Raw genomic sequence first — 12,934 nt, 5'->3', positions numbered from 1 at the left:
ATGGGCAGTAACTCATCTCCGCCCACCGTCCTGCAGCTCTGCTATGAGAACGTGACTGGGTCTTGTGTGAAAACCCCCTACTCTCCTGGGTCGAGGGTCATCCTCTATGCAGTCTTTGGCTTTGGGGCTGTGCTGGCAGTGTTTGGAAACCTCATGGTGGTGATATCCATCCTCCATTTCAAGCAGCTGCACTCTCCCACCAATTTCCTCATTGCATCCTTGGCCTGTGCTGACTTCGGTGTGGGCATCTCTGTGATGCCCTTCAGCATGGTCAGGTCCATCGAGAGCTGCTGGTACTTTGGTAGAAGTTTCTGCACTTTCCACACCTGCTGTGATGTGGCATTCTGTTACTCTTCTCTCTTCCACCTGAGCTTCATCTCCATCGACAGGTACATCGCTGTCACGGACCCTCTGGTCTATCCCACCAAGTTCACAGTGTCTGTGTCTGGAATTTGCATCAGCATCTCCTGGATTCTGCCCCTGGTGTACAGCGGGGCTGTGTTCTACACAGGGGTTTATGATGATGGCCTGGAGGAATTATCCAGTGCCCTCAACTGCGTAGGGGGCTGTCAGGTAGTTGTGAATCAGAACTGGGTGCTGATAGATTTTCTTTCCTTCTTAATACCTACACTTGTTATGATAATTCTGTATGGTAATATTTTTCTGGTAGCTAGACAACAGGCTAAAAAGATAGAAAATATTGGGAGCAAAACAGAATCATCCTCTGAGAGCTACAAAGCCAGAGTGGCGAGAAGAGAGAGAAAAGCAGCCAAAACACTGGGAATCACCGTGGTAGCATTCATGATATCATGGTTGCCCTACAGCATTGATTCATTAGTTGATGCTTTTATGGGCTTCATCACCCCTGCCTACATTTATGAAATCTGTGTTTGGTGTGCTTATTACAACTCAGCCATGAACCCTCTGATCTACGCTTTATTTTATCCGTGGTTTAAGAAAGCTATTAAGGTTATTGTGAGTGGCCAGGTGTTCAAGAACAGTTCAGCCACTATGAACTTGTTCTCCGAGCAAATATAAGCAGCAGCAGAGAGTAACATGCAGGTACCTTTAATTCCCAAGTGAACTGAGTGTTTAAAGGTCTCAGCAAACCCTTAATGGAGACGAATAGTGGCTGCTCACATCAGAGACAATGAGTTAGCAGTTCCCAGTCTTATTAGGGTGAGCACCTTGCTGCCATTTCTCTGGGAAAAACAAAAAACAAACAAACAAACAAAAAAAGAAACTTGACCAATAAATGTTAATTTCTTATTTGTTTTCTTCTCAGAGCTGAACAAGCCACACTTGTTTCATTTAGTTCCCTCCCTCCATTCCCTCTCTAATCCACTCATTTCCCTTTACCCTGCTATAGTCTCCTGAAGCACCACAGATACCTTTGGATGCTCTCCTCTTTTCTTTACAAGGCTTCCTGGTTGACCCAAGCCTGCTAAACATTTCATTTCGTGCATGAGCTAGCTCCACCACCACCACCCCCGGCCCCCCAGTTCCCAATTTCCTTTGACCTTTCAAAGACAACATACAAAAGGAGGTTCTTTGGCAAATTTAATCAAGTCAGTCACGTGAGAGGTCCCAGGGTGTAGGGAGACAGTTTGCAAATGGACACCACCTTAATCAGGCTGTTATTGCTGTCCTCCTTTATCATGATTTCCTGTGAGAAGGCACTGTGATTATGTGTGATTATGTGGCTGCTCCCTTGGCTGGGAACTGGGTACATGTGACACATGGAACCCTGTATCACACTGGCCAGTTTATGTGCATGGAATATTACTTGTTCATTAGGGAGATTCTTTCAAGTGAAGTCCCTAGTCTTCTTTAATAAAGCCTAGTTACAATAAAGACTTTGTGAGTTTCAGTAACTATGTAGAATTAACATCAAGCATTCAAATATTCATTGATTTACTTTAAAAAAAAAAAAAAAAACCAAACATGAACTTTGTGTCTACACCAAAGTGGAATCCATGCTCTCTGCCATTGGAACAGGGAATAGCATCCCACTTTTGTAAGCCATGACTCTCATAAGAAGCAAAGTTCCAAATATTTTTTTAAATAAATAAACTCAAATTCTTTTCTCTGAAATACATAAAAATGTAGTAGTCTACAGTCTACAAAACAAAAGAAAAATTGTTGCTTGCTATACACCTGTCACAGAACTGACACCCGAACTATATAAAGAAATAAAAAACACAAATACTAGAAAACTAGACACGCCAGTCAAGAAATGGACTAATGAATGAGGCAGATGACTCTCAAAAGATGAGGTGCAAGTGGTGAAGAAATATATAAAAATTTCAGCATCCTTATTCATCAGTGAAATGCAAGTATAACTAACTTTGAGATTCATTCTACCTTGTCCCACCCAGAATAACTAAAACTAAGACCAGAGACAGCTGTTTACCTTGGTGAGACTATAAAGAAGCAGTAACCCTTTACACAAAGCTGCAGGAGTACAAACTAGTCTAGCCACAATAGAAATTAATGTGGAGATTTCTGAAGTGGGGAGAGGCAGGCCTTCCTTGTATGTGTGTGTGTGTGTGTGTGTGTGTGTGTGTGTGTGCACATCTGGGTGCATCAAAACACTTTGAGTCAACATTCCACAGTCATACGTTTATTGCAACATTGTTTACAATAACCAAGTTATAGACTCAGCCTATCTACCATTAGACAAATGGATAATGAAAATTTTTATGTATGCCTGTGATGGTTTGTATATGCTTGCCCTAGGGAGTGCACTATTAGGAGATGTGACCTTGTTGGAATATGTATGTCACTGTGGGTGTGGGCATAAGATCCTCACCCTAGCTGTCTGGAAGTCAGTCTTCCACTAGCCGCCTTCAGATGAAGATGTAGAACTCTCAGCTCCTCCTGCACCATGCCTGTCTGGATGCTGCCATGCTCCCACCTTGATGGTAATGGACTGAACCTCTGAACCTGTAAGCCAGCCCCAATTAAATGCTGTCCTTTATAAGACTTGCCTTGGTCATGGTGTCTGCTCACAGCAGTAGAACTCTAAGATTGAAGATGATACCAGGGACTGGGCTATTGCTGTGCTAGGCCTGACCGTGCTTTTGCTTAGAAGAATGTGGATTTGGGGACTTTGGATTTGGAAAGTTAGTGGAATGCTTTAAATGGGGCTTAATGGGTTATACCAGTAAGAATATGGAAGGCAGTGTTACTGAGAGTGATTTGAATTGTGCGGACCTGGTCACAGAGGTTTCAGTGGAGAATTTCAATATGTGGCCTAGAGACGGCTTTTGTGGTGTTTGGGTGAAGAATGTGGCTACTTTCTGCTCTTGTCTAAGAGTCTGCCTGAGTCGCAGGTGAAGAGACTCGGATTAGTTACATTGACAAAAGGAAGCCCCAGACACACCCATTACAGACTTTTTCCTCTGGTTAAGGGTCATGAAGAGCATTTTTAAATAAGCATAGCAAGCTGAGGAAGGAAAAATACAAAATGTATGGTTCCAGTATTAAAGGGGTACCAGGAAGTGAAATGAATGGAGCTGAATCCTGTGTTCGAGGATATGGAATTAAGGGAGTAGTGACCTTGGGGCAAGATCCAACCCAGCTAAATTTAGGTCCACGCATGGTAGTACAAGCCTTTAATCCCAGGAGGCAAAGACAAGCAGATCTCTCTAAATTCAAGGCTAGCCTGAGACAGAGCAAGTTCTAGGTGAAGAAAACTTTAAATCCAGGTTTGATGGACCACACCTTTAATCCCAGTGCTTAAGAGACAGGCATGCAGAAATTCTGAGTTTAAAGTCAGTCTACAGAGCAAGTTCCAGGACAGCTAAGCTTAGGCAGTGAAGTAGTTGGAAAACAGAAAGCTGGTGATAATGTAGTAAATAGAACAAGGAGCCACATTCCAGCTCCTACAAGCAGCAGAACTCAGCAGCTTCAACCATGTGTCTCTGGCTTTATAGTTCAGAGGAGAAGAAGACTACTGGGACAATTGATGCTGGTTAGATGGAGCTAAGAAATTAGTGGTGATTAAGAAGAGACCAGCATCACTAAGGTGAAATGGTCTGGGAAGTGTTTTCTGAGAGCACAAAGAAGCTGTGTTCCAGAGACAGCCAACGCTGTACCTCGTGCTGCAGCTGGACTAGGTAATGTGTAAGAGTTACCCAGGTGGTACTGGTTTTGAAGCATGAAGGGGTCATGCAGAGGAGCTGAGGCTCAGCAATGTGAGAAGCCATGGAAGGCCATTGGTGAAGGTGCAGCCTCAGTTGTAGTTGATGGCCCAGGACTGAAGGGGTCATGCAAAGGATGAGGCTTGGCACCATGAAGGGAGCCTATGAGAGGCTATTGGTGAAGTCTAGTTGCAGCAGAAGACCTCAGTGTGTTGCAGATCCCAGTACCATGGGATGATCACAAAAAACCAGCAGCCGCAGTGGAGTGGATCAACCTGAGCTTAAAGTGCTACAGAGGGCAGAGCTGGAGAAATGATGCCAGCCTTTTGGAGAAGCCCAGAAGATCATCTGTGGACAGATATTAAAACATGAGCCTGTAACATTGAAGTTGCCTTGGAAACCCCAAGATATTCAAGATGCTAGAGCCATAGGCTGTCTGCTGAGGAAAGCTGTTAACAGGGAGTGGAACCAGCTCAGGAGAATGAAATTTGTTATAGGCAACAAAGATAAAAAAGGAGTTGCAGATCTGAAGACTGCTTTGACATCAGACATGGAGATGCAGAATTTAGAGTTTGCCCAGCTGGTTTTCTGTCTTGCTTTTGGGATTACAGTTAAGTGATTGGATGGAACTCAGAAGAGACTTTGAACTTGGGGCTTTTAACATTGTTGAGACTGCTATAGACTATGGGAACTTTTGAAGTTGGACTAAATGTATTTTTGCATTATGCTATGTTTAGGAAAGGCTTTCATAGATTCATATGTTTGGACAAATCTATGGGGGCCAGGGATTGGAATATGATGGTTTGTATATGCTTGGTCTAGAGAGTGCACTATTAGGAGATGTGGTCTTGTTGGAATAGGTGTGTCACTGTGGGTGCAGGCTTAAGACCCTCATCCTAGTTGTGTGGAAACCAGTCTTCTCCTAGTGGCCTTCAGATGAGGTTGTAGAACTCTGAACTCCTCCTGTACCATGTCTGCCTGGATGCTGCCATGCTTCCACCTTGATGATAAAAAACAGGACTGAACCTCTGAACCTGTAAGCCAGCCCCAATTAAATGTTGTCCTTTATAAGACTTGCCTTGCTCATGGTGTCTGTTCACAGCAGTAAAACCCTAAGACAATGCCCAATAGAGTTTTATTCCATTGAAAAGAAGAATTTTGTTGGAGCACCTGCCAAAACATTGATTCAACCAAAGGTCATTATGTTAAGTGAAAAAACTCAAGCTCAGAAGGACAAATATATTTCCTCTCATTTCTAGATCCTAGATTTTACATAGATATAGAAAACCACATAGACAAACATAAATAATGTACACATGTCTACATATATGGCATAAAAATAGAAATGAGATTAGGGTATTACTGGAAAGAAGATAAAGGGAAGGTTATTGGGAGAGGAATATGGTTGAAGTAGGTCATATATTTGAATGAAATGTCATTATGGAACTATTATGATATATAACCAATATTTAACAATGAAAAATTAAGCAATAAATAACAGCAGGAAGAAATGTAAGACAAACAAGAAGAAATACTACAAAAAAGTACAATTAATAAATTCTACATGCAAGAGAACATGTGAGTCTATCATGGTTTTTAAAAATCATTTTTAGGTATTCTCACATTAAGCATATATATTCACTGCCCCCACAAAACACACATAATTTATTCACAATATCCAGCGTGCTGTTCTGGAATCTTCCAAAAGTCCTAAGGCCAAGTACAGGTCTAGGAAGCAATGATACCAATCAGGCATAGGTTAGACATAGCTGAAGCAAAAAGCAAGTACCTCCACAGCCTAGCTTGGAAAGGCCTAGTTCTGGCTCCTGTGAAGCCTTGCGATGCTGGAGCGCGCTCTCCTGGCAGATACCCTCACATGACCAACTGAGGCGAGCTTGGATTCCACCGCTCATTCCTTCACGCTTCCCTGGTATCTCTCAGCCAGAAGCCAAGCAGACTGCTCCACCTAGTGGCCAGGGAGAGAGAGAGCGAGCGAGCAAGTGGCATCGCGCACAGCCACATCTCCCTGGTTTTGCTCTATTTAATGAATGGCAGGTTACAGTATCAGGATTTTGAGTATGACAGAAACTGACATAAACACATTAGCAGTCATTTCTATAAAAGTGTTGTTGAAATACAGTGTAACGGAGGGAGAGAAATCTAGCCTTAGAGTGTGTAGCACCTTCCAAGGGGTAACTCAGATATGAAGGAGCTGGAGGAGCAGCTCTGCTTCTCCATCCAAATTGAGTGTGTCTAAAGATGCTTCTGCAACTCCCTAATGACGTCAGACCCCCGCTGCTCCGTCCTCTCAATGTGGACTCTCCGTGGAGCCACAAGCCTTCAGTGCCACGTTGGAATTGCTGAGTGGGGCATGCTGCTTTGTTGAGCAACTACTGGGTTCTCAGCCTCACAACGATGCAGATATTTATTGTTGAATTACTTAAATCCATCATGTAAATCGACCTATTGCATCCTCTTCTCTCCTTCCATCTCTCTCTATATACATACAAAATATCGTAAATCAATAAAAATCACGGAATGTTATTCAAAAGACTTACTTGTCTAAAAAAAAAAAATGCCGAGATTTGAACCATCCATGTGTTTGCCTCCATTACAGTGAACTGTGTCATGCTGTGGCCAGTTAGTCGTTTTCAGTGAAATCTCTAAGATGTTACTATCTTGTACTCCAAAAAGAAGGCCTTGAGGGTCTAAACAGGAAAAGACACATGATCTAGACCTTAGGGACAAGTGGGATTTGGACCCAGGTCTATCAGACCCTACTCCTGACTCACCCTGTGATCCCCCAGAGCAGCCTGCAAGGATGGAAACCATGCTGACTAAACCTTAGGAACAATGGAACTGCAGGTTCTAAGTCCTGGGACCTTACTGTGTGGTGTGCCTGTAGTAGAATCTCTGATTTGGCCAGCCGTGGGAAGATCGTGTTGATGATGATTCAAATTACAGAAAAAAAATTTCAAGTCTACTTAGGGACTGAAATGTTTAGCCCTGTTTATCAGGGTTAAACTTTTAACAAACAAAAATTGTAAGAGAAGTAACATTGATCAGAGCTTGCCAGAGGAAGAGGTACTGACTGACTGACAACAGGTCCCCAGAAGGCAAGGAATTCACTAGCCAGAAGAAGCTTGAGGTAGTAGAGAAGAGGACAGTGGCAGATGGGTTTGCCTGAGAGGTGAATCAATTGTGGGGATTCATTCCATTGACAACCTTTGAAATTCAATTCCAGCTTTGTTTTCATCTTCCCTTTTGTGTTCAAAGTAGCAAACAGGCAACACTGTTAGCAAGTTAGCATTCCTTCTAGGCTCCACCCAGTAGTTACCTAGCAACAGCCAGGTAGGCCTGGCTTGCTATAAAAAGGACTGTTTGCCCCTCTCTAACCCTTTTCTCCCTCTCTGACCCCTTTCCTCCCTCTCTCTCTCTCCTTCCCTCTCCTCCTCCCTCTCCACTCTACTTTCTCTTCTCTCTTTCTTTCTCTGTTCCCTCTCTCTTTTCCTTTGCCTCTATTCCCTTCTCAACTCCCTTTCCAATGCCCTAAATAAACTTCATTCTATACTAGACACATCCCATGGTGTGGACATTGCAAGCTTATATAAAGAATTAAATGCAAAGACTAGAAGAAATCTGTACAGCTCACAACCTGCCATTCCTGACACTTCTAGATACTCCTGAGTCTAGCCTGTCCAAGCAGCCTGTACTGGATAGTTTTGTGTCAACTTGACACAGCTGGAGTTATCACTGAGAAAGGAGCTTCAGTTGAGGAAATGCCTCCATGAGATCCAACCGTAAGGCATTTTCTCAATTAGTGATCAAGAGGGAAAGGCCCCTTGTGAGTGGTGCCATCTCTGGGCTGGTAGTCCTGGGTTTTATAAGAGAGCAGGCTGAGCAAGCCAGGGGAAGCAAGCCAGCAAGAAACATCCCTCCATGGCCTCTGCATCAGCTCCTGCTTTCTGACCTGCTTGAGTTCCAGTCCTGACGTCCTTGGTGATGAACAGCAGTATGGAAGTGTAAGCTGAATAAACCCTTTCCTCCCCAACTTGCTTCTTGGTCATGATGTTTGTACAGGAATAGAAACCCTGACTAAGACACAGACTAAACTTCCCATGCATCTATGCTGTCTGGTGAATACCTGGCCTTCTTGGAAAGCTTCTTCCTTGATAATGCCTGGGGTAATCTCTTCTCTTCTGTTTTTGGTTTGTGTCATGCAAGTGTTACAGGAATGTGGTATCACTCTTCCCTCCTGTGTCTTCTTTCCCTGAGACCCTGGTTGGAAAAGGTACTTCTGCTGGGACCACCTGTTTTGATGGTGGAAGGACAGACATGAAAGAAGTGAGCTTAGTCATGTACCAGTCTATGACTTTCTTCATTAACTTCCTGTTTGAGGATGGCAAATCCTATGCCCTATAAGGCTTTGGTCAAGACAAGTCATACAACCAAACCCAGCATGAGCGAATCTGAGACTATTGCTCAGAGTGGGGAGGGTGAGAGAACCCTGGGAGGGAGAATAAGATAGAGGCTGGGTAGTGGAGAGGGAGACTCACGGGGGTGGGGGTAAGGGGTGGCACATCACTGGGGTTCAGGACTGACACTGAGGTGATGAGTCCCTTCTCAAGTTGTTTGGAGCTTCTCTCATGAGTATGAGCACACACACTCACACACACACACACATGTGCATACACCTATTTATATCAGGATATATATATATATATCACTTACTCACCCATACCATCAGCTGGCTGAGTTATTTAATGGGTTTAGCTTAGCTGAAGGAAGCAATATAAGTAAATTGAGATATGTATAGAGAATGAACTACTGGGTAGGGTCATACAAAACAAGTACAATTCACCTCAAAATTTTAGACTATATTTTGAAATTTTATTTTATTACTATTTTATTTAAATGTCATGCATATGTCATGTATATGTGTGCGTGCAAATGTGTATAGGTGCCCAAGGAGGCCACTGGATAGATCCCTTGGAGGTGGAGTTAATAAGCAGCTGCGTAATGTGGGTGTCAGGAACTGTACTTGGGTCTTCTGCAAGAGCAACAAGTGTTCTTAACCACTGGGCCAACTCTTCAGCCCCTAGCCCTAGACTATATTGATGTTTTGTGGAACACATGAGCATAACACACACACACACAATGTAAGTAAACACATACATACGCACATGCACACACACAATATAAGCAAGCAAATACACACACATGTACACACACATGATGTAAGCAAACACATGCACACACATGTACACACACACATGATGTAAGCAAACACATGCACACACATGTATACAAGCAACGTAAGCAAGCACACAGATAATGTAAATAAGCACATGCACACAAATACATACATACTATGTAAGCAAGCACATAAACACACAATGTAAACAAGCACAGACACACACAATGTAAGAAAACACACACACACACACAGAGACACACCATTGCCACCATGGTTGTATTTTTGACCTCTTCTTCAATGGGATGCTCTTGATGAAGAAAAGCTCATCTTGGGTACTACTGGTTGAGGCGTTAGTGGTGATATCTGACTGGTTGCCCTCTGTTCACATCTGAACTCCAAGCTACCGTATTAGGAAGAGAGCCTGGAATTCGTCTTTGAATGAGCGTCTTATATGGTGAAGAGTAGTCCAACTTTCCACCAGTGAACCATCCCTGAAGTTTTATCTGTTCCATTTTTTTTTATATGAGAAGATCAGTGATCTTAGCACTTGCTTTGGTATGTGTTACAAAGAAAAATCAGTATTCTTCCATCTCAGTATAGCTGTTTGCGGATGCATAGCAATTTCACTAAGCTGTTGCTACTTTGAACCTTAATAATTTAATGACACCTGCTGGCAAAGCTCATTTGGTAGTTTCGCACAGTTATGTTACAGAGGTGGCTATTTCCAAGATATTTTAAAGATGTATTTCAATGTAATTGTTTTTCTTTGATTTCTGTCTTTTACATCATACTGTCAACTTTCCACAGTCTTTACTGTGTACTCTGAAGTCAAGGCACTTGCGTTCAGTGTAGTTGATTCCTACTTAGCAGGAGCACAGAGAGATCAGAGAGGATCAACTCAGCAACGCATCACATCGTGCTGAGCTCGCAGGAGCAGGCCTTTGAGCACAGGATTCTACTGTTCCAACAGCGCAGACATTTGCCTCTTACAGCCTGGACTCAGAGCAAAGATGGTGAAGGGGTCCTTCAGTCCTGAGACCAGGTGCCTCATCCAGCCACCCAGCAGCTCTGCTCCCTCCATAATTCAGGCTCTCATTCCTATCTGGGTCACTGGCAGTGTGAACATTTTATGACATCATCCATCTGCTTGTGGCTCTATAACATATGAGAATCCAAGCCTCCTACTCTCTCTGTCCATCCCTCATACAGGTCGGTTAGCTGGCTAGGCTTTCCCTCCTCATCCCTCCTTGTCTTCATCCTGGAGTTGGTCTGGATCAGGCAGCTTTCTCCACCCACTGAAAGCAGTGAGATGTTTAAGGAGCAGTGTCACCTCCCTGCCTCTGGGCTGCAGACTTTTCCTGGAGGGCAGCCAATACACTTGTCCTTAGGATGGAGCGTGCAATGCCCTGGGCATGGAAAAGAAATGTGCTGCTGAGCATGACTAATTTATGAATGCATATTATAATTGATATGTGTGAAATTTCTTAGCATCTAAAAACTGAACCTACTAAAGTAATAGGAAATATGTTACAAGCAAACTTTTAAGTTTGGGACCATTAGAAGCTCCTTCTCCCTCTCCCTCTCCCTCTCCCTCTCCCTCTCCCTCTCCCTCTCTCTCTTCCCCCCCTCTGTATGTATGTGCTTAAATACTGTCTAATGTTTGTATAGGATAAATGGAATAAGCCAATTTTAATTAGCTTTGTTGGTCAAAAAACATTTTTACTTCTTTTTTTCCCCACATTTATTTTTACTAGATATTTTCTTCATTTTCATTTCAAATTCTATCCCAAAAGTCCCCTATACCCTCCCCTGCCCCCGCTCCCCTACCCACTCACTCCCACTTCTTGGCCCTGGCGTTCCCCTGTGCTGGGGCATATAAAGTTTGCCAGACCAAGGGGCCTCTCTTCCCAATAATGGCCGAAAAGGCCATCTTCTGCTACATATGCAGCTAGAGACACGAGCTCTGGGGGTACTGATTAATTCATATTGTTGTTCCACCTATAGGGTTGCAGACGTGTTCAGCTCTTGGGTACTTTCTCTAGCTCCTATATTGGAGGCCCTGTGTTCCATCCTATAGATGACTGTGAGCATCCACTTCTGTATTTGCCAGGCACTGGCAAAGCCTCACAGGAGGCAGCTATATCAGGGTCCCTTCAGCAAAATCTTGCTGGCGTATGCAATAGTATCTGCACTTGGTGGCTGATTATGGGATGGATCTCCAGGTGGGGCAGTCTCTGGATGGTCCATCCTTTCGTCTTAGCTCCAAATTTTGTCTCTGCAAGTCCTTCCATGTATATTTTATTCCATATTCTAGGGAGGAATGAAGTATCCACATGTTGGTCTTCCTTCTTCATTTTCTTGTGTTTTGGAAGTTGTATCATGGGTATTCTAGGTTTCTGGGCTAATATCCACTTATCAGTGAGGGCTTCATCTCAGCTCCTCAATGGGCGTCCATGACTAGGTTGCTCTTGGAACTTCCCCTTACCAACGTCCTCCATGCTTCTTACCCCTCTGGCTGCTTCTATTCACTTTCTGCAGTTAGTCCTTGTTCTGCTCTACTCCTGCGTTCCATTACCTTCTCATTCCCCACCTTCTTTAAGATCTCCCCCTCTCTACTCCGTGATTGCCTTTCTTGTTTTGTGACCTACTTGTATACATATGCACACATACACACATTGTGCAAATACACACACACACACACACACACACACAGATGATTTTAAAGCTGGGTCCCACACAGAAGAGAAAACAAAATATTTGGTAGACATTTACTTCCTTAAAGATTGTTATCTGAGCGTGACTGATTGTTTTACTTAAACTGCTTAATGGTAAATTCTTTGTGAGTTTTAACACTGAAGTTGTTTCAGAAACGCATGCATCCACCCGTGGTCTGTTTACTGAGATTGGCAAAACCATAAACATACGTATACATACACCTATAAATACATATGGACTCCAGAAGCTTCAAATTGATTTACAAAGAAATTTTACAAAGAACCAATTATTCATTCACAAACAGAGCCAGTGCAAACCATGGGGGGCAGGGAGACCAGAGGTTTGGGGAAATATTAAAGAAAAAGCCAGAAGGGGGTGCACCTCCTCTTAGTAACAAGTGCTAGTGGATACTTGTTGCAATCTCTCTGTGTGGCTCGGATACTAGTTTTCCCTCTGATAATCCTGCTGCCCCGGGCCTGTGGGAACAGTAGGTCGAGTCTGTATGATGCGAATGAAAAGGAGGAATATTAAATGGCAAGCTGTGGGTAATTGCAGGTTTCTCTTGTATTTTTAAGAAAGAAAATATTCCGTTAATAATATAAAAGTACCCCCACGTTGAAAGGGACAGGCGAGGCTTCCAGACTTTTAAACAGTCAGGTTCTAAGGAGATTTTAAAATGATCATTTTAAGAAAGGCATATTCAAAGTGTTGAACCCCACTTGACAATGACATGAAATTATGACTCAGGCAAGTTTCCCAAAATTGGATTAGACAGTATTTTATTTCATATAAGTATGAATTTTTTTGTTGTTGTTTTTATTTTTAAAGTGAGAAAACAATGGCTGCTAGGAGTTTCCCACTGGGCCGGAACTTAGAA

General features: G+C 43.1%; 1 protein-coding gene across 1 annotated transcript; it reads left to right on the top strand.

Moving 5' to 3' along the window:
* LOC110303808 (trace amine-associated receptor 6) lies at positions 1 to 1,038 on the top strand. Its single transcript, XM_021175031.1, has one exon. The coding sequence runs from the start codon at positions 1 to 3 to the stop codon at positions 1,036 to 1,038; it is 1,038 nt and encodes a 345-aa protein (XP_021030690.1).
* The last annotated feature ends 11,896 nt before the right edge of the window (positions 1,039 to 12,934 follow it).

Source organism: Mus caroli, unplaced genomic scaffold, assembly GCF_978045245.1.
Source record: "Mus caroli unplaced genomic scaffold, Mus_caroli_1 scaffold_9, whole genome shotgun sequence".
In the NCBI taxonomy this organism is placed as follows: domain Eukaryota; kingdom Metazoa; phylum Chordata; class Mammalia; order Rodentia; family Muridae; genus Mus; species Mus caroli.
Note: the sequence above shows the minus strand (reverse complement) of the source record. Positions and strands in the feature narration are given on the sequence as shown.